The sequence below is a fragment of the Chionomys nivalis genome, chromosome 13, assembly GCF_950005125.1.
Source record: "Chionomys nivalis chromosome 13, mChiNiv1.1, whole genome shotgun sequence".
Classification (NCBI taxonomy): Eukaryota; Metazoa; Chordata; class Mammalia; order Rodentia; family Cricetidae; genus Chionomys; species Chionomys nivalis.
The window spans coordinates 61,810,733-61,834,331 of NC_080098.1; the positions used below are offsets into that span (position 1 = coordinate 61,810,733).

Here is a 23,599-nt window from a genome sequence, read left to right on the forward strand (position 1 = left end):
TACTGCCTGTGTTTAGCGCTGGGACCCCCCCAGTGTCGGTGAGGGGCTCTCAGGAGCCAGCAGGAGTTGGCCCCAGCACATTCCTAGGAAAAGGGTATTTTCACAGGTCTGGACCACAGTCCTATGATGCTGCAGAAAATGCCTGCATAACACATTTTGGTGCTACCCCATCCATTCCCTGAAAACTTCCGTCTACAGATTGCCTAAAAACACACACAGGCGTCTGCAACATTTATTCTTTAGTCTTATCGAAAACCCATTGAACTTCCCCAAGAACATTTCCCAAGTGCCTTTGGCATTGAATTATCCCAGATGAGACTTTTCCAAGGTAACTCAGTAAACCTGTGAGCCTGTACTTCCAGAGATAGCCCTCAGACACCCGCTAGTTTTATTTCAACTCCTCATTCACGAGTCTTCTGGGTTTGTTGTTTTACAATTATACAGCTTGGACTTGGGTTCCACTCGTCTTCCTCAAAGTCAGTAAGACTCGACAAGCATCCTCACTTGAGCAGCAGGAGGATAATAAAGTGAAATGATTGTCCGTGCTGCTGTAAAATAAAGCCCAGAATAGTAGCTCACACCTATAATCCTACTACTTGAGAGGCTGAGGCAGGAGGATATCTGTGAGTTGAAGGCAGGCCTGGGTTCTAGGCTGAGGTCCTGGCTACATAGGAAGACCCAGTCTCAAAATAGTCAAAAATAAAAACACATAAAATTTGAAAAATTTTACACACCCTTGAATCCTTTAAAGAAGTGAGGCAGAGGCATGAAAGGCGGGAGTGCCAGGCCATCCTGAGTGGAGTCCAGGACTGGACTGCAAGCAAGCAAGCAAGACAGAAATGTATGGTTGTAATGCAGCTACGATCTAGCCACTTATAACAGGAACCTCTGGGTTCCTTGGGAAAATTCTGGAAGTCTTGCATTTCTAAGAAGCCTGGGTTGAATTTTCCAGTTGTTTTGAGACATCAAGGGGCTGAGCAGGCCCCCTGAGTCCCTGTCACAGTTCCCTCAATAACTAGCTCCCTGGAGATCTTAGGAAAGTCACTCACTGGCTTCTAGTCTAAGTTTACAGCCTTGAAAACGAAGGGTTGAGACATCTCAAGTATCTTTTCCACTCCACCTCCTCAGTACTCCAAAAGAAAAACGGTTGAAGATAGGATGAAAGGGTTCGGGAGTTTAGGAAGGAAACACGTGAGCAGCCTGCAGCCCCCTGCTCTGTCTTTCTTGATGAGTGACATCATGTTTGCTTCATTCTCTAAACAATGTACATATACCCCGCCCCCAGCACAACCACTCCTAAAGTGGAGTTTACAACTTAAAAATGATTTCGAGACACACTGGCAGCCGCAATGGTCCTGTGTGGATTTCATCGTGGGGTGGCTTTGTTTCTTGTGAGACCGTCCTTTCGGGAGGTTGCGCCCTGTGGCATTGCCTTCTGCAGACTGTCTGCTTTTCCTTCAACAAGCTGCCGCGCGCTGTGAAGCCTGGACCAGGTAAGGGGCGTGGGGGCGTGTCCTAAAGAAATGAGCGTCCAGGAAGATGCTTAGGTTCGGCTCTTCCCTCCTTTCGCTCCTAAAGCGACACAAATTTGCATCCTGGTAGGGGTTTGGATAGTTTCTCAGATCTAGTTTTCCTTTGCAAAAGTCCCATGCTGCTCAGGTCCCAGGTCTGCGTGACGCGGTTTATTGTGGCAACAGTTCCCAGCAACTGCCCAGATGCTGAGCACCTACAGCCCAGCCTGGAGGTGGGGGGGGGAGGAGGGAGCGCTGGGCCGGGATTGGGAAACCGGGGACTCAGGACAAGATAGGAGTTCCCGGGGCACTGCCTAGAGAGGAGGCGCGATGGGCTGCGGACCTTCCCAGCAAGCAGGGGACCGGAGCCAGAGCCGCGTGCCCTCACCCAGGAAGGGCTGGGAAGAGGGATCCAAGGTAAAAGACAATCACAGACCGTGTTGGATCACACGCCTGGAAACCCAGCATGCAGGCGGCTGAGGAAGGAGAATTGCTTCCAGTTTGAATTTGAGGCCTGTTTGGATTACAGAGTGCATACTGAGACTACATAGCAAGACACAGTCAGAGAGAGAAGGGAAGGAGGTACGAAAGAAATGGAGGGGCGGGGGAAGACCCGAGGAAGACAAAACCACAGAGTAGTGACAGGATTTCCCAGGCTTCCGCATTCAGGAAGCTCTGGAGTTGTCTGGAGCCAGTCTGGAGTTTACTGCCCTCTTAGTAGGTACCTAACAGAATGAGAACCAAGCATGTTTATTCTGCCACTGATGCTTGGAGTCTCCAAATCAAGAAAGAGTACAAGCATCTATGTATCTATGTTCAAGCAGACAGATGTATGTGCGCATACCCCAGGCAGATAAGAAATAACAGGGGGGCTTGTGGTTCTGCCCATCACCCTGGTTTCTCAGGGGAAGTTGGGAGTTCCTGGCAGTTGCCAGCAATTGGTGGTTCCGGAACTCCTGTTCTCTGTATTTATCTCCAGCACAAAGCTCTGTTAACCGTCTAGCTACATCCTCTGGACGGTGAAGCTCATTGGGGGCAGAGACTGAGGGAACCTAATTTGTAAGTCTCCTTCCACTGTCTTTCCACTGTGCCTCAAGCTTGTGTCCCTGTCATTTCCCTGGCGAGAGTAAAGTGAAGTTCCCACAATGCAATGGGGGCAGAACAGCTGGGTTGCTTACCATCCTTCCCTGACTCTAGAAGAGCGATTAGGACCTGCTAGCCTTAACGAGCCAGGCTTGGCCACCTATAAAATTAAGAGTGAAAACAGAGAAAGTTTTAAATTTTTTCAATGTGATCACATGGAGAAGAGGAACAACAACAACCAAAAAAAGAGGTACGGTGATTCTCCCCAAGTCCATCTTTGGAGTCCTGGCATGGGGTGTCGGTCTAAACAGAGGATGAGGAAGCTTGGAGGATAAAGGTGTTTATGCAAAGCCTGAATACCTAAGTTCAATGCCCTGCTCCCTCATGATAGAAGAAAAGACCTGAAAACTGTTTTATGAGCTCCGCACATGTGCACACACACACAGACACACACAGAGATGCAGTTTAAATTTTTATGGCAAGAGGGACCAATATCGGTCCTGATCTGGGTATGGTCCTGCCCATTACTGACCCCATTATGGTCTCAGCTCCAGACTTTCCAGCAGAACTGATCTGGCAAGTTACTCTGGTCATGGTGTCTCTTCCCAGCAATAGAAACCCTAACTAAGACAGTGGTCAAAAAGGACTCCGGGCGGTGGTGGCGCACGCCTTTAATCCCAGCACTTGGGAGGCAGAGGCAGGTGGATCTCTGTGAGTTCGAGACCAGCCTGGTCTACAAGAGCTAGTTCCAGGACAGGCTCCAAAGCCACAGAGAAACCCTGTCTCGAAAAACCAAAAAAAAAAAAAAAAAGGACTCTTTATGGGTTTTCTCTAACATCTGATATAAGTCTTGCTTTTTTACTGCAAAAGGACTAAGTTACTTGTTAAAACATTATGTATATGTGTGTATGTGCAAACATGTCTGTGTGCATACACATGTATGCGAGGGGAATGAATGGCCCATGCTTTTGTTGAAGCCAGGGTTGATGTTGAATATCTCCTTCTGTTGGTTACTAAGTATTTATTTTGCATTTTTATATTGTGTGTACACACCAGTGGAGATCAATAAACAGCCTGTGGAAGTCAATTCCCTCCTTCCTCCATGTGGGTCCCAGGGATTGAACTTGGGTCCTTCGACTTGGCAGCAGTACTTTTCCCATTGAGTACCTCACTGACTCGCGCCTTATTTTTTATTTATTTTTTATTTTTTTTTTTTTAAGTATCTCTCGCTGACCCTGGTGCTCATTCACTGGCTAGACTGTCAATCAACAAGCCCCTGGAATCTTCCTGTCTCTGTCTTCCAGCGCTGGGAATACAGACATATCCCGCCACACTCGGACTTTTTGTGTGGGTGCCGGAGATCCAAACTCATCCTCGTTTTGCACATCAAGTGCCTTAGCTGCTCAGCCATTTCTGGCCCTTTTGAATCTTGTTAAAGTCCTGAGTGTCTTTGAGGGGTTGCTATTTGTAATTATATTACTAAGAGTAAATCAGCAAAATTTCTAGTTCCAAAGTCTTCCCTCAGGTCCACAGACAAATGCATTTATACATCCTTCTGCTCATCAAGTGATTGACAATTTCAGCTTAGAGAGTATCAACAACCGATTCCTGCCAAGCTGTTTGGAAATATGTTTCCCAAAAGAAGCTACAGAAGTACATACAGTACTTAGACACTACTTACACACACACACACACACACCTCAAAAAGCAAACAACAGGCACCTGTGTATAGTTGAAACCAGTGTCTTTTTTAAAAAAATGCTGGTGACTCTCTCACACAGCTGTCACCTTGGGACTTGTAAGTTTTTAATGTGAAACCTGATTTAAAAAAATGTTAGCTCCAAGGCATTGAAGTATACAAAAAGATCAATCTAAAACGTCGAACATATTGAACCTCTGCTTTGACAACTTCATCTTGGGAACAGAATAGAACCTCACACCCTCCTTCTATCATCCCACCCAGTACCCTTCTTATGGAAAACTGCTAGGTTAATACAATATGTAATATGTATTTGTGTGAAAATATAAAGCTTGCACGCATGGCGACACCCCCAGCGTATACAGATTCAATTATTTATCAGTATCGCTGGTGTCTTTGACTTACAGCTACCTCAATCTAAATTACAAAATGGGGCCAACATTCCTCCACTGTGTTATGAATTGACATGAATTGACATGACATTCGAAAGGTGATCTTAGTTTTCCAAAGAGAAAACCTTTCATCTCTTTCTAGAAACTTAAGGCTGGTGTATTAGGAGATGCAAAAAAGAAAAAAAATTGTTCACGTTTTCTTTCACTACCAGGACACAAAAGCACCTGTCTGTAAATGCAAACGGGTAGAGCTCCTCCCTGGGGTTCCCATCCCAAGTCAAGCCTTTCTGGTGATGAGGAAGCCATTGGGAGGCCATCTGAAGTTGTAGAATTTGAATCCATTCCAAGCCGTAGATTGCAGAACGTGTGGAAGAAAGCCAACTCTTCTGGTCTATGAACACTCAAAATTTCACTCCGTTCCCAAGTGTTTTATCATCATTTTGCTGGCTGCTGTGGCTGCCGTTAAGCCTCTTCCATTTTCAGTAGCTCGACTTAGAAATGTTATATGACAAAAATCAGTCCTTACATGTCACATGGTACATTGCTGAGTTTTGTTTTATTTTGTTTTGTTTGTTTTTAAGTGGGTCTACAAAATGCAACACAATACAAAAATGTGAAAATCTGCCTCTCACTATCACTGGCTTTAAATATCTGAAGACTAGGGAAAGAACTCACAAGAAGGATTATACATCTTTAAGCTCAACCAGAGCTCCGAGGCCTGAGAGGAAAGCATCCCATAGCTGTCTTGGATTCCTTTGTCAGATGGGCACAGCCTAGTGTCTCCTGAGGGGAGAAGCCCCCATTGAGGGACTGCCCTGACCAGACTGGCTTGTGGATGTGTCAGTGGGAAGACTGTTTTGATTGCTAATTGATGTAGATGTAAGAAGTCCCCCTACCACTGGGGGAGGCACCAGCCCCAGGCAGGTGGTTCTGAACTGTACAGGAAAACACGGACCTTCAAGCCAGCCCAAGAGTGAGCCATGGGCAGCATTACTACTTGGTTTCTGCTTCACGTTCCTGTCTTGAGCTCCTGTCCTGACTTCCCTTAGTGATGGGCTGCAGCCTGGAAGTATAAGCCAAATAAATCCTCTCCTCCCCTACGTTTCTTTCATTCGGGGTGTTTTTGTCATGGCTACAGAAAATAAACTAGAGCAGTCTTGCTTTCCTTTGCTATACATATGCATGTTCATGTTATATATTGTGTGTGGTGTAGGTATGTCATATGGAAAGACTCTTGTGCCAGCTAGTTTTATGTCAATTTGACACAGGCTAGAGTCATCTGAGAAGAGGGAGCCCTTGTTGAGAAAATGCCTCCATCAGTCCGGGCTGTGAGCAAGCCTGTACAGCATTTATTTAATTAGTGGATTGTTGAGGGAAGGCCCAGCCCATTGTGGGTAGTGCTACTCCTGGGCTGGGTTCAATAAGAAATCAGGCTGACCAAGCCATGAGAAGCAAGCCAATGAGCAGCGCCCGTCCATGGCCTCTACGTCAGATCCTACCATCCTGTCCTGATTTCATTTAGTGATGAACAATGATATGGAAGTACCAGCCAAATAAAGACTCCTCTCCTCCCTACCTGCTTTGGTCACGCGTTTCATCACAACAATGGGAGTCCCAACCAAGACAGCTCTTCTCCAGAATCTGATTTCTTGGTGTTGATGACAATGACTATGACAAAGGCCAGGTGTGAGAGCAGGGACCAGGGTCCTGTGACAGTGGCCTGCAGACTATATAAGCAATACAGCAGGGTGTATGGATTGATGCGGTGTGTATGAAGAGCCCTCTGGAAATACCTAAGGTATTGAACATGCATGGCCTTTCAGCTAGGATGTACACATCTAGGAACTGTCACAAAGTTACTTGTCTTGTGAATAATATGACAATTTTTTAAATGATATAACAAATTTTATAACCAACTGAAGCAGTTAATAAATATGTATGCGAACAAGTATAATTCTAGCCTGGCTTATAGTAATGGAGGATTAGAAGTCCACTATATTTATATGGACTAAATATAGTGTGGTATGGTTGCATGGTGAACTATATACTGAACTCCTACTATTGTCCATAAGCGACTACTCTTCACCATTAAATAGAATGAGGTCAAATCAGGCAAATGTCTCCACTATATTGTCAGTGGGAGACATATATTATACAAATCACAGGGAATCTGGTCTATTTTATGTTTAATAATATTTTAATTGTAGTATAATTTATGCACTATACAGTTTAACCTTAAAATGTGCAGGTGACAGCCATTGGTGTCAACTGTTTTTAGTACACCCCTCCCCAAAGAAATGACTACCCATGAGCAACCAGCCAATCCTCTTCCCCTCCCCTCACCCTATCCCCTTGACCCACACAGTCTCTGAGCCTACCTGCGCCGCTGAGTTTACCTAGGCTAAGCATGAATAATCTTTGTGACTGGCTTCTCTCATTTAAGAAAGTGTTTAAATGCCTATGTTACGGTGTGTACGTGTCAGTATTTAATTTCCTTTTATTGTTCAATAATGTTCTGGATGATTATATTACATTTCCTTTCCCTACCCATCAGCTGATAGATATTTGAGTTGAACTGTTTCCATTTTCTGGGCATTGTGAGCAGTAGCTATAGGCACCGTGCAGAAGTTTTGAGCTGAATGGTATTTTCATTTTGCTAGTGTATAAACCCAGGAGTGGAGTCCCCACATCTTGCTGTTACTCCATGATTGACTTTCTGCAGGGACTGTTAGATTGCTCTCCAGAGTGGAAGCAGTGTTCTGTGTGCTCGGAGCAGCGTATGCGGGCTCCAGCTTCCCCACACGCTCACCACCGCTCGTGATTGTCTTTTTCACTCTAGACATCTTGTGGGTGCAAAGCATTTCATTGTGTTCTTCTATTTTGTGGCTCCCCAATAACTGCACGATTCTGAACTGCTTTTCATTGGCTTTCTTGGCAAATTCTAATTTACCTTTTTAAAATCTTATATGAGCAAATACACTTAGGAGGTCATAATACTAACATGTTGGTAAATACTTCTGTCAGGAGAGGTTACTTATCATTTTCTACAGAGTCTCTATTATTATATTAGTCAGGATGCTACCAGAGAGACCCAATAGGATGAATGAGTGGATGGATGGGTTGATGGGTGGAAAGGAAAGTGTATGACATAAGAATGCCTACATGAGATGGTCATGATGTCCAAACTCTATAGGATGGTACAAGAAAGGGCAGGAAAGAGGTGAAAGTGCAGTCCATAGGCACAATTTCTCTTCCCTCGGACATTGGAGCTATTCCAGGAGCCTTTCAACTGATTAGAAGAGACCATTGCAGATGGTCTAAAGAATTTCTTCTACCTTAAGTCAATTAGTTGTAGATGCAATTATATCTAAAAAAAAAATGCCTTCACTGTAATACTGAGATTACAGATTTACTGAAAAACTGGCTACTACAGCCTATCCTAACTGACACAGACTTAACATCACAATCGTCTTATTTTTCATTTGGTTATTTCAATGGGTTTCTTTACATGTTAAACTACAAAATCAGTATTTTAAAATATGCTCTTTTTTCAAGATCTCCTGAGTAAATTGGAAGCATGGGGACCTTGGAAGAAGGTTGAAGGGGGGAGGAGAGGCAGGGAGGGGAGCAGAGAAAATGTAGAGCTCAACAAAAATCAATTAAAAAAAAGAAAAAAACATATACTCTTTTTTTAAACAGTGGTATCTCTAGTTTCCCACCTGATTAATGATTGTAAACATGCTCATCTTGGTGCCCCCAGTAAGACTCAGGATGGTGGCATGTACCTAGCAGTCCTTCCCCTTGGGTTTAGACTAAGACTTCCCTCCAGCCCTTAGCTGTGAGTCTACATAAAAATTCCATAATCTGGGGATACAGGTCAGTGATAGTGCATTTGCCTACAACCAACAAACAAGACTCCAAATTTGAACTCTAGTAACTGTTGTGAATGAGCTCGATATGGGAAATAACCAGGCCAGCTTAAGGATAACAATTATGTTTTTAATGGTTATAATGGGAAACTCACACCACAAGAAAGGGGAGTCCCACTTCCTCTGTGTCCAGCGGGAATTGCTCAGAGAGAAAGAGAGCACACCTGGTCCATACCAGTTTTTCTTCCTGGATTCCAGGTAACCACGCCTTAACTAGGCATGATTGGTTAACAGAGCTTCCCCATCAAGTAATGATAAAAAATAAAATAAAATAAAATGATAAAATTATACACTTCTAAGATGCAATGACACAGATTGAACATTGTTGTACCAAAGTGAGGAATGGGAAGGAAGGGTCCAAATTACTCTGGAACTCCTGTTCTTCAGGTTGGATATCAGATACATTTTGTAGCAAGATGTGGGCCTCAAGAAATTGGCCAACCCCAGCCCCACAGCCTTTTTGGCCAAAGCCCAAAGTGCCTTCCTCAGGTGGCTATGACTGTTGCCAGGAATTTCCCCAGCAGATGTTATGTTCATTGTTCATGTTTCCCTGCCATCCAATGATTTCCAGTGCAGTGTAGGCTTCACCCTTAAAGACTGTGCCTTTTCAGACAAGCATGCTAACTCTGCCATGCAAATGCCTGGCTCCCTAGACTTTCCTGAGCAATATTTGTGGAAGCCTCCATCACCCATAACCCTTACATTCTAGATACCTGGAAAATTAGCATTGCATGAGTGACATTAAGGACTGTTCCCAAGGAGAAGTAACCAGGACTCCTTGGAAATACCCTTTGATGCCTGCATACATGAATGACTAAACACAGAAAGATGCTTTCCAGACGGGTTCTCTAGAACTCTCATTTCAAAGAAGTCTTTCCAGTAGTTATAATGAACCATTGATGGATGCTAGCAGGCCAATTCCTCATGACTTCCAGATACTTTTCCTATTATCTCAAAGCCAAATACTTGGCTTTTTTTTAATGGTGCAGATTTTCTTACCAACCTCAACTCTGTTGAGTCCTTTACTGTCCAAGTTTCTCTATTCCTTTTACTCTGATTTTTGCTATGAGGTTTCCCTGTAAACTGGGATAAAAGAAACAAGCAATAACCATGCCACAATGTGAATGTTTTATTCTCCTGAATGATCTCTAGCACATTAGTTTGCCAGCTTGAAATTTAGCCTTACACAAATTCTCAGGGCATGGGTAGAAAGTAAAGTCCAGAATTTAAACTCATGGCCCCTTGTCCAGTCCCCAACAGAGTTCTCATTTCCATTTTAAGCCTCGTGTAAACAGTTTTTACTATCAGCATTTCTGTTGGCATTCTGAACTTCTGTGCTGTCTTCATGATTTCCCACTGAACTCTGCTTACAGAATTCTAGAGTTTCCCTAGCCTTTAGCTCCAAACATTTCCAAGTTTCTCCCATAATCCATTTCTATAAGGTTCTGAACAACATACTCAGGAGCAGCCACAGTGATGAGACTGCTTCTCAGTATCAATAATTTCCCATGTTAGCAAGTTTTCTGTTACTATGACAAAATGCTTAGGATAAACAACTTAAGTGAGAAGGATTTATTTTTGCTAGAAGTTTCAGAGGTTTCAGTCCATGGGCAATTGGTCCTTTGCTGTGAGGCAAAAAGTAATGGCAGAGAGCTTGAGAGAGAGCAAAGCTTCTTATATTATTGAAAATGGGAAATAGAGAGAGCCAGAGAGCAGGGTCTAGAGACAGATACCCCTCAGTGACCTATTTCCTCTATGAACCACACCCTGAATCCATTCAGCAATGATCCATCAAGGAGCCACTGCATTTATCATTCTCATGGTCCAATCACCTCTCAACGGGGCTACCAGTTGGGGACCAAGCCTTCAATATATCAACCTTTAGGGACATTTTTATATTCAAATCATAACCCTCTCTCTGTCTAGTTCTTATTTTTAAAACTAACAACAACAACAAAAAAACAATTGTGATTACATCTGGGGTTCACATGAAAAATTCCAATAGCCTGACTTTCTTGAGAGCAGGACTTAATCTTATCTGCAAGATCACTTTATTGTATAACATGACATTCATAGGTTATGGTTACTAATCAACTACTGCAGCTAGTAATTGGTAAGTACTCACAAATCTGACCCTGCTAGATTGTTCTAGTTTTCCTAAGAAATCTCACTAAACTGTTCTCTTTTCACAGGCTAGTGACAGAGTGACTTCTTCCAAAGAGAACTGCAGCCCCAAAACGGAAGCTGCATGGCCCAAGGACACTGAAGACAACGCTGAAAATCTAGACCAGCAAACCCAGATGGGAAGCCTGCCTGGGACTATTCCAGAAAGCTCTCCACCTCCTAGTGAAATAAACGGAAGAGTAAATTCAGGTAACCTTTGCCTCTGTTCTTGTTGCTCTCCACCAGACATCTGGTCGACCTCTAAGTATATAGGGTATGTATCTGATGACCCCTTCTTTTGGGGTCTTAGTGTACTTTAAATGGCAAGGTTCTTATCTCTAAGACATTAGAATTTAGTCTTAGGCCTTTATCATGTGAGTAAATCATGTTAGCCATTAATCTTGTGGGTGAAGTAATTAAAGCCATCTTAAAACAACAAGAGCAGCAAGAGCCCTTGTTGAGAATTGAAAACACATTTTAGAAGTAGAAATCACACAACTTAAGGGAATGTAAGCCCCCCATGCTGTTGTCTTCCTAAGGGAAAGGTTTGCCTTTGAAAGAATAAATAAAAACTTCATTAAACTGCCCCCTTCCCTCTCCCCATCCACAACACAAGCAAGTGCACAGTAAAACATAAAAGAAGTAATTATTATCTGGTGTGATGTTTAAAAAGCTATTTGTGGCCCTTCTCATGCAATGCTGTGGCTTCCCCCTCCTTTGAACTCTCCCTTGTGGTTGAGGGATGACATCTTATTTATATAGTCGACCTGCCTTTGGAACAAAGTGAACCTCACAGGCCTGGAGGGAAAGAACATTGATTTAGTTTAGGGGGAAACTTTTACTCCACGTTCCTGGCATTTCTTCTCTCACTACAAGATAGGAAAATAAAAAGGAGAGGGGCCAGAGTGTTGGCTTAGTGGCTATGAGCCATTATTGCTGGTACAGAGGACCCAGGTTCATTCCCAGCATCCATATCAGCTAACTCACTAGCACTTGTACCTCCAGTTCTTGGAGATCTAGCTGATAACCAGGCTGGCCTCGAACTCACAGAGATCCACCTGCCTCTGCCTCCCATGTGCTAAGATTAAATGTGCGCACCACCACCACCCAGCTTGGGTGCATTCTGTAAGACTCAGTGCAGAGTTCTTTGCATTGAGAATGGGCTCCGTTTCACACACCTACGAGGCTGAAGAGCCAGCATTGGAAAGCACTGATCTGCTTGGCCCTTTAGTGATGCCAGGTGACCTTCAGTTGAACACTTTCTCATGACAGGGGGGGCTAATGTCTGAAATGAAAAACAGCTGGCTGGAATGTGAGCAGCCTCTGCATGTTTTCAAACCACAAAAAGCCATGAACGTTGTCTTTGTAACCACGGACTTTAGGAACAGCTGCGAAAGCCCTGGTCCACTGAACACAGGGGACTTTTTGAAGAGAGTTCACTTCAGAGGGCTCTGCACAGTGTCAGCTATGACTTGCGAAGCAGAGCCATCTTCGGGCCCACAAGCCTGCACCTTTTATTTTATGATCTGACGGTGTGGAGGTGGCTGTTTCTGGGCATGGGTGATTTGCAGCGAGGAGGCTGGTCTCAAGAATACAGCTCGTAAATCTGCTCCTGTAACTGGCTCCATGGCTCATCTTTAAAATCATTAGTAAGATCTTAGCTGCCGGTGCGCTAGCTCCAGCTCGGGTCCCCTTCAAGGACTCTTTCCGAAAAGGCGGACCTCCCCTCGGAAGATTTAGCAGATGGCTGAACTGTATACCGGGGCTGCAGAACCAACCAGCCCTTGGCAACTTCATGCTGTTTACCGTTTGTATACAAAGCATAGAAACCAAACTGCAGCTTGGAGGAGTCGCCAGGAGGATGTCCCCAGCCTCAGCTGCAGTTGAGATTGTAATTAGTGGAACAAATCAGCGTCACCCGACCCGAGTGCACGCGCGTTGTTACAACAAAGAGACTTGGCCGTGGCAGCACTGGGACACGGCTGGATTCTGTGCACGAGACTTGCTATGTAAGGAATAGATTATGCTGATGTTTGTAAAGACAGCAGCAAAAACTTGAACTTCAAAGAATTACAGAGCTTTATAACGGAAGCCAGATACCGGGGCTGTGGCGATGGGCGTTAGCAACCTGAGTGCAGTCCTTGGACCGCCCGTGGTAGAAGGACAGAACCAGCTCCCTCAATTCTCCTTCAGCCTCTACAATCATGCAATAACACACACTTGCATGCATACCCACACATAAAATAAATAAGTAAACATAGAGACAGATACTGGGATTCAAGTTGAAAGATTAGAGAAACAAAGCAGCCAACCACTAGAAAGAGAGCTCTTGCCTCTACAAAATCTTCAGACAGAAAAGAGAGTGAGTTTCTGTCTCTTCCCATCTTAAATTCCTCTCTAGTGCTGGGATTAAAGGCGTGCACCACAACCACCCGGCCCCTATGGCTAACTAGTGGTATACCACCACTGCCTGGCCTGGATGGTTGACTAGTGTGGCTAGCTTTGCTTCTCTGATCTTCAGGCAAGCTTTATTTGTTAGATCATAAATAAAATATAATAAATAAATAGAGAGATAATTGGTAAAATTATTTAAAAAGAAATTAGATATTTATACAAAAGTGTCAAGACAGATTTGATTCAGCAACTTGTATAAGGTACCCATTTATCATATTTTATTTACTGTGTGCATGTATGTGTGTAAGGATGGTGCATGTGTGCGTCATGGATCCTAGAGTGTGTGCAGGTACATATGAAGCTAGAAAAAGATGTCCCAGTGTCCTGCTCCATCACTCCCAACCTTGTTTTCTTGAGACAGGGTTTCTTGCTGAACCTGGAACTAGACTGACAGCCAGCAAGTCCCTTGTCTCTGTTCTCTTACAGTGTTGTGGCTGTCGGCATGGTAACTATGCCAGACGTTTTACACGGGTGCTGAGGATTTGAACTTGGGTCCTTGTGATTTGGCAATAAGGTCTTTTACACACAGAGCTCTCTCTCCAGCCCCCATTTAGCATTTGGGTGTTAAACTCTTTATTCTTAAATTTCTCTTTCTTTATGCTTTTTTTTTTTTTGAAGACCCAGTTGCGAATGCGATAATCAATAAACCCCAACTCCTGGAAAGTCGGGAACGACCAAAGTCATCAGACATCCTGGAAGAGTTAATTGTCCAAGGAATTATCCAAAGCCGAAGCAAAGTATTTAGAGATGGAGAGTCGTACGACGTCATGGCAAGTGATTTTGTAATTAACATTTGTTTATACTTAAAATTAGCAATAAAATATAATTGATCACAGCTCATCATTTCCAGTATATAAGACCTACAGTATAAATGATATCATTTGTCTAAGCCAGATTTTCCTTCTATAAATTTGCTTAGTTCTCGGCACGCTATGCATCTCGGTGGATTCAGAATCACCCTGATCATTAATGATTAATGAATCCAATAAAGCATTCCCTGGGCTTGACTGAATTTGGACAAAATAAGTCCCAGGAAATAACAAGCTTTCGTCTTCCTGGGAATTTTTATTGTGTTGTCTTGTAGAATAGAAAACTAAACTGTGGTTTACCCACGAGGAAAAACTGCCAAAGCTCCAGCAGGTATGCCTATGTGGAATACGTGCAACCATGAAGAAGAAGGTTCCAGAAATTGTCGTGCTTTTTCTTTTCTTCAGTGATTGGTCTTGTTTTATTTGTCACTGTTTGACATTAATGTGAAAAATATTTGTCCTCTGATTTTAACTAATTTAGTGGAGATCTCAAGCTCTAAATTTTTATTTAAGTGAACTTTGTGTGTGTGTGTGTGTGTGTGCATACACATGTGTGTGCATGGCATACATGTGGAGATCAGAGAACAACCTCCGATACCAGTCCTCCAATGCTTCCGCCTCCGTTTGACACAGGGTCTCTCACTGACCTATATCTTGCCACACAGGCAGGCCCACCAGTGTCCAGGGATCACCCTGTTTCCTTAGCCATCTCATCCCTGGGACTACAGGTGTGTCCTACTGAGCACAGTTTTATAGGAATTTTATCAAAAAAAAAAAATCCCAGATATTTACTCAGGCTGAGCCATGTTTACAACAATAAAATTTTTAATATGTTCTATATAAAACTCTGAAGAGAACTTATTAATCATAAAGCATGATTGATAAAAAGCTCAGAGAGAGAAACTGGGGTTCACCTTAAGATCAGAAAAGCAAGCAGCCAACCACTGGCTCTTACCTCGACCTCAGTCCAAAATGGCGATCCTGCCTCCAGGAACCTCAGAATGAGACTGTGGATGAGAGCTGTTTCCTCCTGTTCTGTAATCCTCTCTGGGGCCAAGATTAAAGGCGTGCACAACTGTGATTAAAGGCACGCACAGCCTGGTTTCTATGGCAAACTAGTGTGGCTACTGGGACCAAAGGTGCATGTTACCACTACCTGGTCTGTAATGCTGACCAGCAGGCCTGTTTTACTCTCAGATCTTCAGACAAGCTTTATTTAGTAAAATACAATTGAAATGCCACTAAGGAACTAAATATTTTGTTTGTTCCTTTGTTTTTAAACCAAGACTCCCAGTATCACTTGACACATAGATAAAGAGAAATGAAATTGGGGGTGGGGGCAATGGAAAGGAGCCTGAGGAAAAAGTGAGTTTAAAAGACAAGAAACAGAAAGGTAAAAGTAGAGACCAGAAGTTTAGTCAAAGTTGTAGAGAAAGCAGTTGGCAGTGATTACCTCAGCATGGTCTGTAGATCAACTCACTAACTGCTTAAGCTAATATTCTACTCTGTATGGGAGAACTCGAGGATGAGACCCAAAGTGGCATCTTTTTATACAAAACAAAGTAGGGCCTGAAGAAGGTATGGGCAGAAATGAAAAGAAATGGCCAAACATCAAGTTTATCACCAGACAGTCAGCAATAAGAAGAAATAGGAAAACGAAATGGTTATAAAGTGACTCTCTTGGGTTAGCCATCCTGCACACACAGCAGTGAACGAGACGAGCAATCTTGTCTCAAGGAAGGTGGAAGGCAAGGCTGGTCACCTGAGATTGTCCTCAGAAGTTCATCTGTGTGGCATAGTGTGTGCACACCTGCGCTCGCTCTCTCTCGCTCTCTCTCTCTCTCTCTCACACACACACACACACACAGAGAGAGAGAGAGAGAGAGAGAGAGAGAGAGAGAGAGAGAAAGAGAGATTTAAAAATTAGGTTCCTACCGATGGGTACGGTTAGAGTGATTAAGCAGAGGCTTAGGAGAGTGTTCGTGTATTGTTTTAATTTTCTGTTGTAAATGCATGTTTAAAAACTGTATTTTTGGAAAAAAATTCAAGTTAAAATTTTGTAGCCCTTTATTACGATTTCACTTTTGTAACTAGATGATGCATAACCAGAAAGTCACTATCCCTTTTCTGAACTGTCGAAAGTGTAGCCATTCAGATATGATGGGCAATTTTTACTATTTGGCAATTGCCAATAGCAAAGCCTAACATAGAGTCGTTGCTCAATAATAATTGATCACTCTCCATCATAAGATCAAAAAGTAATAAAAAAAAACTAATCTCTATCCAAGTGAAAATAATTGGTAACACAGAATATTATGAAATCAATTGCTATCCTTGAAGAGTATAGGGCAATCAACCAAAGTTAAACTCTGAATGTCTTACACTGAGCTAGACTTTCACACACACTTTGTTTCGGCTTTCAGTCTTGAGATCTCTCTGGTGAGTCCTCTTCCATCCGGCTTCAGTGGTACATTCTCAGGCTTTGTTTTAATAGCCTGGTATTTTTGAGACATCAAATGCATTTTAATGTTTCTGTGAATGGCCGAGATGTCTCAGCAGGTCAAGGTACAGATGCTGAAGCTGGACAACCCAAGTTCAACCTCTGAACGCACAAAAAAAAGTGGAAGAAGAAAAGTAACCCCACAGAGTTGTCATCTAACCTCCATCCACAGGCAGGGACACATTCAGGCCCGTGTGTGTGTGTGTGTGTGTGTGTACACATACACACAATAATAAAAGCAGCAATAATAACAATAATAAATGTATTTCTGCTCTGAACAGATTTCACATTTATACTGCATCCATCTGCCACTTAGAAAATTTAGATTTTGAAATTTGCACTTGAAGCTGTTTTTTTCTTGCCTGCTCATCTCCACTAGGCCAAGGTAATAATCGTTTCTCCATTAAAAGCAAAATGTCTTCCTCCAGGTAGACACGACTGAGAAGTCACTGAGAAAGCCGCCGGCCAGACTGAAAAAACTTAAGGTGAAGAAAGAGGTAAAAGATTTCACAATCCAAGACATAGAGGAAAAGATGCAGGCCGCTGAGGAGCGCCGAAAGGTAAGGGCCGTGGATGCTGGTCGGATGGGGTTGGCCGCCTCCTAAAATGAGCAGCCGCCAGACCTAGCCTATCAGGAGCCTTAAGACAAATCACGTGCACTGATGCACTGCAGCTCAATGGTCCGTTTGCTTCCTGGGCTCAACACTTTTTTTTTCTTGAAAATTATTTTTGTGCTGTGCAGGAATGAAGTAGAACCGTGAACTCGGTTGAAATTTGTTGTTTTGTCTATATTCCCTCAATAAACACTATTCAACCCTCTGGATTAAGTCACGTGTGGGGGAAGTTTCCATTGGGGTTAGAGGGAGGAGGACAACCTGGGTAGGGATGGGTATTGAGCGAAGTGTGGGTTCTGAAGACCGTCAGGTCAGCTCCTATAGGTGTAAGCACCGGGGTCTACAACCCAAAGCCTGTTGTTCCTGAGGGACATGGCTTTACTCCAGTTTCCTTCACTTCTGCCTCCCTATTTAGTGGCCTGGAGAGCAAAGGCTGGACTATAAACTCTATGGGGGTGGGCCCTGTGTCTGTCTCTTCCAATACGGTTCCCCAACAAACATCTGTTCCAAGACCAAGTAGTCAAGTAGAATAAGTGAAAGCGGTTGTGACAAGCAATATGGATGAGAATGAATATGAAGAAAATAAGATTGCCAGGGTTCTTTTCCATTCTTTAATATCATTTTTCAGACCAAAAAAGAAGAAATAAGAAAACGGCTACGGAGTGACCGGCTCCTGTCCGCCGCCAACTCTTCAGATGCAGCTGAACCGGAAAGGGCAGAGGCTCTGTTTGCAGGTCTCCCAGGTGTGAGCACCCCTGCTTCGCAGAGGTCCTACACACAGGAAGGAGAGCCACACAAAAGGAAGAAAAGTGGAAGAGATGTGGCCCAGATGAATAGGGTTGACTCCTATGCAGGTTTGGGGACTGTGGAGTCAGACATGTATTACAACCGAGAGGACGACATATTCTAATAGCTCATTTTCAAAACGAATCTCACCAAGGGGTCCGTTCCTTCCCATTGCAACAGTCTTAGTGTGACTCGTGGTCTTCAGGAAGTGACTGTGGCTCTACTCGTTGACATTGCTGCCCTGGGTTTAGGGCTCATCGTGGGAACAGCAAGGGGATGAGTTTCTGTTGAGTGAATTAAAGGCTATACTTACCCAGGAGGGATGGGGTATCACAAGGTTGCTGTTCTCCTTCAGAGTGCCTTCCAGCATTAGCTAGAGGTCTTAGATTAGGAAGTCCTGGCCAGCTTCCATGACTATGCTCGTGCCAAAAGAAATTCTTCCTTTCACTGGACTTGGCCACACCCACTGATGAGTCCTTCACAGCAAGTTGTGTAGATATGTGTTATGTTTATTAATAACCTGCGTGTTTCTTATGTTTTAATTCTTTGCTGTCAAAAATAAAGCAGTATCTTGAAAGTTGGATGAATTATAGTCTTATCTATGTAATCTATATCCAGCGGTCAAGTAATGTCAAGGATGAAGAGCGGGGATAGTGCCCTCTGGGACAGCACTCACCCATCAAGGGAGCTGCCTAGGTTACATCATTACCACCACAAACAAAAACAAAACAACAGACAACTGTGTACTGCAACATGCACTCTTCATATTGAAGAAGAAAAACTCTGATTGGGAAGAGTAGGAAGAGCTGAGGGGACTGAGAGTCAGCCCCGTGGGTCCACTCTTTCCCACAGGCTGTCTGAGCTCCGGAGCTTGCTACTGTCATCTTGTCGGAATTATTTCTTTGTTCTCCACCCCTTTACCGACCACATCCAGTAAAGAATCATGTCTTCCAAATGTACAACCTGAAGATGTCATCCATTTGTTTCCACGCTTTTCTCCTGTCCCTTCCTACATTAGACTACCTTATCCAACATGGTTCAACAGTTTTCTCAACCTCTGTACACCTTGAGGTCTGTTTAAGACCTTTGCTCCACCTTGCTTGACCCCTACATCTTAACTGTCAAAATAAAAAATACATACTGCCTGTGTCCGTGGCTCAGTTGGATATTGAGGTACACTGCTAACTGGAAGATCATTGGTTTGATTCTACTCTTGGGCTGGGGTTGTAACTTAGTTTGTAGAGTGCTTGCCTCGAATGCACAAACCCAGAGCCCCATCCCCAGCAGTACATAAACTGGGTAATACATGCCCACAATCTGACTACTTGGGCAGCAGAAACAAGAGGATCAGAAATTTGTGATTTACTTCAGCTACATAATAAATTCAAGGCCAGCCTGGGCTACATGAAAACAGACTCTGAGTTGTTGATAAAGAACTTAGATTTTAAAGTTCACCAAAATTGGACTTCTTCTAGTTCCTTGGAATCAGTGCACGCACACACACACACACACACACACACACACACACAGTGTAGCCTATTGGTATTTGTATGTGCCATGCCCCATCTTCTCTATCCCTTTGTGGACACTGATGAATACCTTCTTATTTCTCTTGTGTCGCCTCAGAGGTCACTCTGTAAAAACCCGAACATTCCTGTAAAAATTGATGGTCCTGTAGCTCCCATGCCAATGTAGGACCAGCGAGCCAGGAACTAGGCCTGGAGACTTAAAAGCATACAGACAAACACAGAGACAGAGACAGACAGACAGAGACGCGTACGCAGGTCATCCTTGATACAAGAATGCCAAATGTCACTTTATTGTGCTGGGGGAGGGGCAGCTTATATCCTCAGCCATGCCCAGTTCTCGAGATCTTTCAGCTGCAGGTCTCATCAGCCTGCCATCAAGGCCTTGCGCTCAGAGCAGCTGCAGGCAAAGACAGTCAAGGAGCCAGGGATCTATAGCTCCCAACATCACTCCATCGACCCCTGCTCATCCTGACCTCCTCTCCCGTCATCCACCTTTACACATCTCGCTCTGTGTAGGAATGTCTGATGCACGTCCTTGACAGTGGATTATTTTCACTTCCTGCAGGGCAGAACAGTGGTTGTTCTATGACAATGGTTCTGTCTTTTGTATCTTGGAGAGCTGGTTGTTCAAAGTGAGTGAGGTGTAAACATTGTTTAGTGCCAACACATCTGCTGGACTCAGGAGTGACCTTTCCCATTGGGCTCCCATTGGGAACAGGCCTTATTTGACCCGGAGACTACTTAAGCTACTTAAGCATCTCCTGTTTGACTGCTCTTTGGCATTTTGCAGAAGGGCACTCTGGGTGTCTCTTTGTCCAAGAATTTAGATATCCTCAGGCCACTGAGGCAAGAAAATTACTATAGAATCAGTACCTCTTGAAGTCAGCATTTATTCTTAGCGTGACTTCAGAAAGGCATGTAGACTCTGTGTCTATCTTGCCTGCTCATTGCAGATAATCTTCATTAGAGAGATGTATCAACTTAAATCATGTATTTAAAAATACAGCAAAATATAGAATATGCCCCAATATTCATAGAACATTGTTTAAACAAAGCCACATGTGAGCAACACAATGTTTTATTATCCATCCTAGGGTTCTCCTGAGAGGGTGCTCCTCGACTGACAAGTGCCAATCTCACAAAATGACATAGTAGCTAAAACAATTACACAAGGAACTAGGACAAACTGAATATCAGTCCTCTGTCTCTGAATAATGTCTAAATCATCACAAAATATATATTCGCTCAAGCATATAGTACCTGCAAATTAAATTCACAAATTCCACAAATATTGAAATAATAGTTTTTCCTGAAGTCTTGTGCTCTGGTTTACAATTCTTAAAGGAGCTTGCATGACATGTTTGTTGAATTAAAATATGACAGTGATTCCTCCATGTGTATGCATATTCATCCAAGGAGTCAACTAACTATGGGGAGAAAATATTCAGAAAACAAATAGTACCTGTGCTAAGCACATCCAGCCTTTTCTTGCCATCATTCCCTGAACTATCCAATACAGTAGATGTTTCTATGGCGTCTACATGGAATTAGTTGTAGTAGAAAATCTAAAGATGTTGTAATGCATGCAAGGGGTGTTCATCAAGCATATACCATCTTACATGAGAGATAAAGCATCTTTCTATTTCAAGACCTGGGGTGACTCTGGAACCAGTCCTCTCATGGATACAGAGGGTTGACAATGTAGTATAGATGTGAACATTATCACGGGCACCCTGGCTTGAAACGTTCTCCACTTATGTAGAGTTTAACATGCAAACAAGTAACAGAAGCAAAACCTTTATGATCAGTGTATTTCTTAGTAGGAACTTGGAAAGGTATGTGGACTCTGCGTCTCAGTGAAGAATCTTCAGTAATAACTGCATATGTTCTTAATGGTACCATTCACATCAGCGGGTTGGGAAGAAAGATGATTAAAACATCCAACAGCAAAGTATTTTTAATTAAATTATCTGCAAATGTTTCAGGTAAGCACACTATTTAGAATATAGATGCGCCATTCTTAAGAGTCTCAAGTGGATCATTGTAGAAAAAAAACTGCAGGGTTTTTTTTCCCCTGTCTTTTCCTTATTCTCATCTGCTTATTAAAGCTTACGTGTTAATCAATGACTCTTGAGGCATTCCTTGGGAACCTACAGCAACTGCAGCCAGAGAAGCAGGTAGGCTAACTACATATCTTCACCTGTCCCTCAGCCCCCTAGCTCCTATCCCTAGCTCTATAGCAGACCACTGCTGGGGAAGCCTCCCCTTCCTCTCTGCCCCATCTCCAGTTCCTTGTACAGATCTTCCCTCCAAACTCTCCTCCTCTACTCATTCATCCCCCAATTCCAGCAGCCACTCTGGCCAGTGAAGCAACTAGGCTAGCTGGAGGTCCTCACTCCCCCTCTTATCCAAGTCCAATCCCCCAGTCTCATGCCCATTTCTGTAGAAAACTACCAACTGCAGCCTCTCCTCACTCTCTGTCCCCATTCCAGGGGATCCTGGTGGAAAACCCTGCTTTCCTTCCTCTTGTAGACCCCCTTAGTGCCCCCCTCCTAGTCCATCCCCATTTTTACCCGTCAGCTCCCAACCTAGAAATACATTTTACCTGGAACCCCAGAGGACATACCAATCAGGATCCAAGAAGAACATCCTACCAGACAGCCACCACACTCCTAAGAACTGGAGAGGGCAACAGAAATTAAGGTACAAAACCCCCACCCAACAAAGACAAGACCAGATAGCAGCACCTAGAATTACAATCTTCCCAAATACAGGTGCCTGGACTCCAGCATAAAAGCATAAGCAACAACAGACAGGACAATGTGTCTCCACTAGAGCCCAGCAACCTTACCACAGTGTCCTTCGTATTGCAACATAGATGAAGGCACAAGAAAAAGACTATAAAATACCCTTTAAGAATATACTGTAAACCTTTAAAGAGGAAATTAATAACCCCCTTAAAGAAAACTATAAAAACACAAACAGTGGAAGGAGATGAATAAAGCAGCTGAAGACCTGAAGTGGAAACAAAATTGATAAAGAAAAAACCCAAACCAAGGGAAATCTACAAATGAAAAATTTAGGAACTTGAATAGGAACCTCACATACATTGGAAGAAAGACTCTCAGATATTGAAGATGTGATAGAATAAATTTATACCCAGGTCTAAGGAAATGTTAAATCTAAAAAGAAATCCTGGCACAAAATATCCAGGAAGTCTGGGACGCTATGAAAAGAACAAATCAAAGAATAGTAGAAATAGAGGAAGGAGAAGAAACCCAGATCATGGGCACAGGAAATTTTCAAGACATTTTCCACAAAATCATAAAAGAAAGATTCCTTAACATGAAGAAAGAGATGCCTATCAAGGAACAAGAAGCACACAGAATACCAAATAGATCAGAGCAGAAAAGAAAGTCCCCTGGGAACATAATAATCAAAACACTGAATGTACAGAATAAAGAAAGAATACTAAAAGCTTCAAGGGAAAAGGACCAAGTAACATACAAAGGTAGACCTAATAGAATATCCCAGGACTTCTCAATGGAGACTTTAAAAGCCAGCAGGGTTTGGACAGATATTCTATAGATGCTAAGAGATCATAGATGCTAGCCCAGACTACTGTGCCAAGTAAAACTTTTCATCACCATAGATGAATAAGATATTTCATGAAAAACAAAATTTAAGTAATATTTATCTACAAATCCCATTCTACTGAAGGTACTAGAAGGAAAACTCCAACCTAAAGCCATTAACCACACCCAAGAAAACACAAGGAATAAATAATCACAAACCAGCAAATCCAAAGAGGGGAAATACCTCCCCCCCACACACACACACATGCACACACCTTTACCACCATCACAACAACAACAACAAAATAACAGGAATTAACAAACATTGCTCATTGATATCTCTCAACATTAATGGTCTCAATTCCCCAATAAAAATACAAATATTAGTAGAATATATGTGAAAACAAAATCCATCCTTCTGTTGGATCCAAGAAACACATCTTAACATCAAAGATAGACATCACCTCAAGGTGGAAGGATAAAAAAAAAATAGTCCCAGCAAATGGACATAAGAAGCAAGCTGGGGTAGCCACTTTGGGGAGAGGGAGCCATTTT

At 43.1% G+C, this 23,599-nt stretch overlaps 1 protein-coding gene across 1 annotated transcript; it reads left to right on the forward strand.

Annotated features, from left to right (window-relative positions):
• The first annotated feature begins 1,766 nt into the window (after window positions 1-1,766).
• On the forward strand, window positions 1,767-18,419 carry Stmnd1 (stathmin domain containing 1). The gene is made up of 5 exons (XM_057788025.1): window positions 1,767-1,928; window positions 10,807-10,987; window positions 13,850-14,001; window positions 16,969-17,100; window positions 17,783-18,419. The coding sequence occupies exons 1-5, from the start codon at window positions 1,842-1,844 to the stop codon at window positions 18,062-18,064; spliced, it is 834 nt and encodes a 277-aa protein (XP_057644008.1). The 5' UTR covers window positions 1,767-1,841; the 3' UTR covers window positions 18,065-18,419.
• The last annotated feature ends 5,180 nt before the right edge of the window (window positions 18,420-23,599 follow it).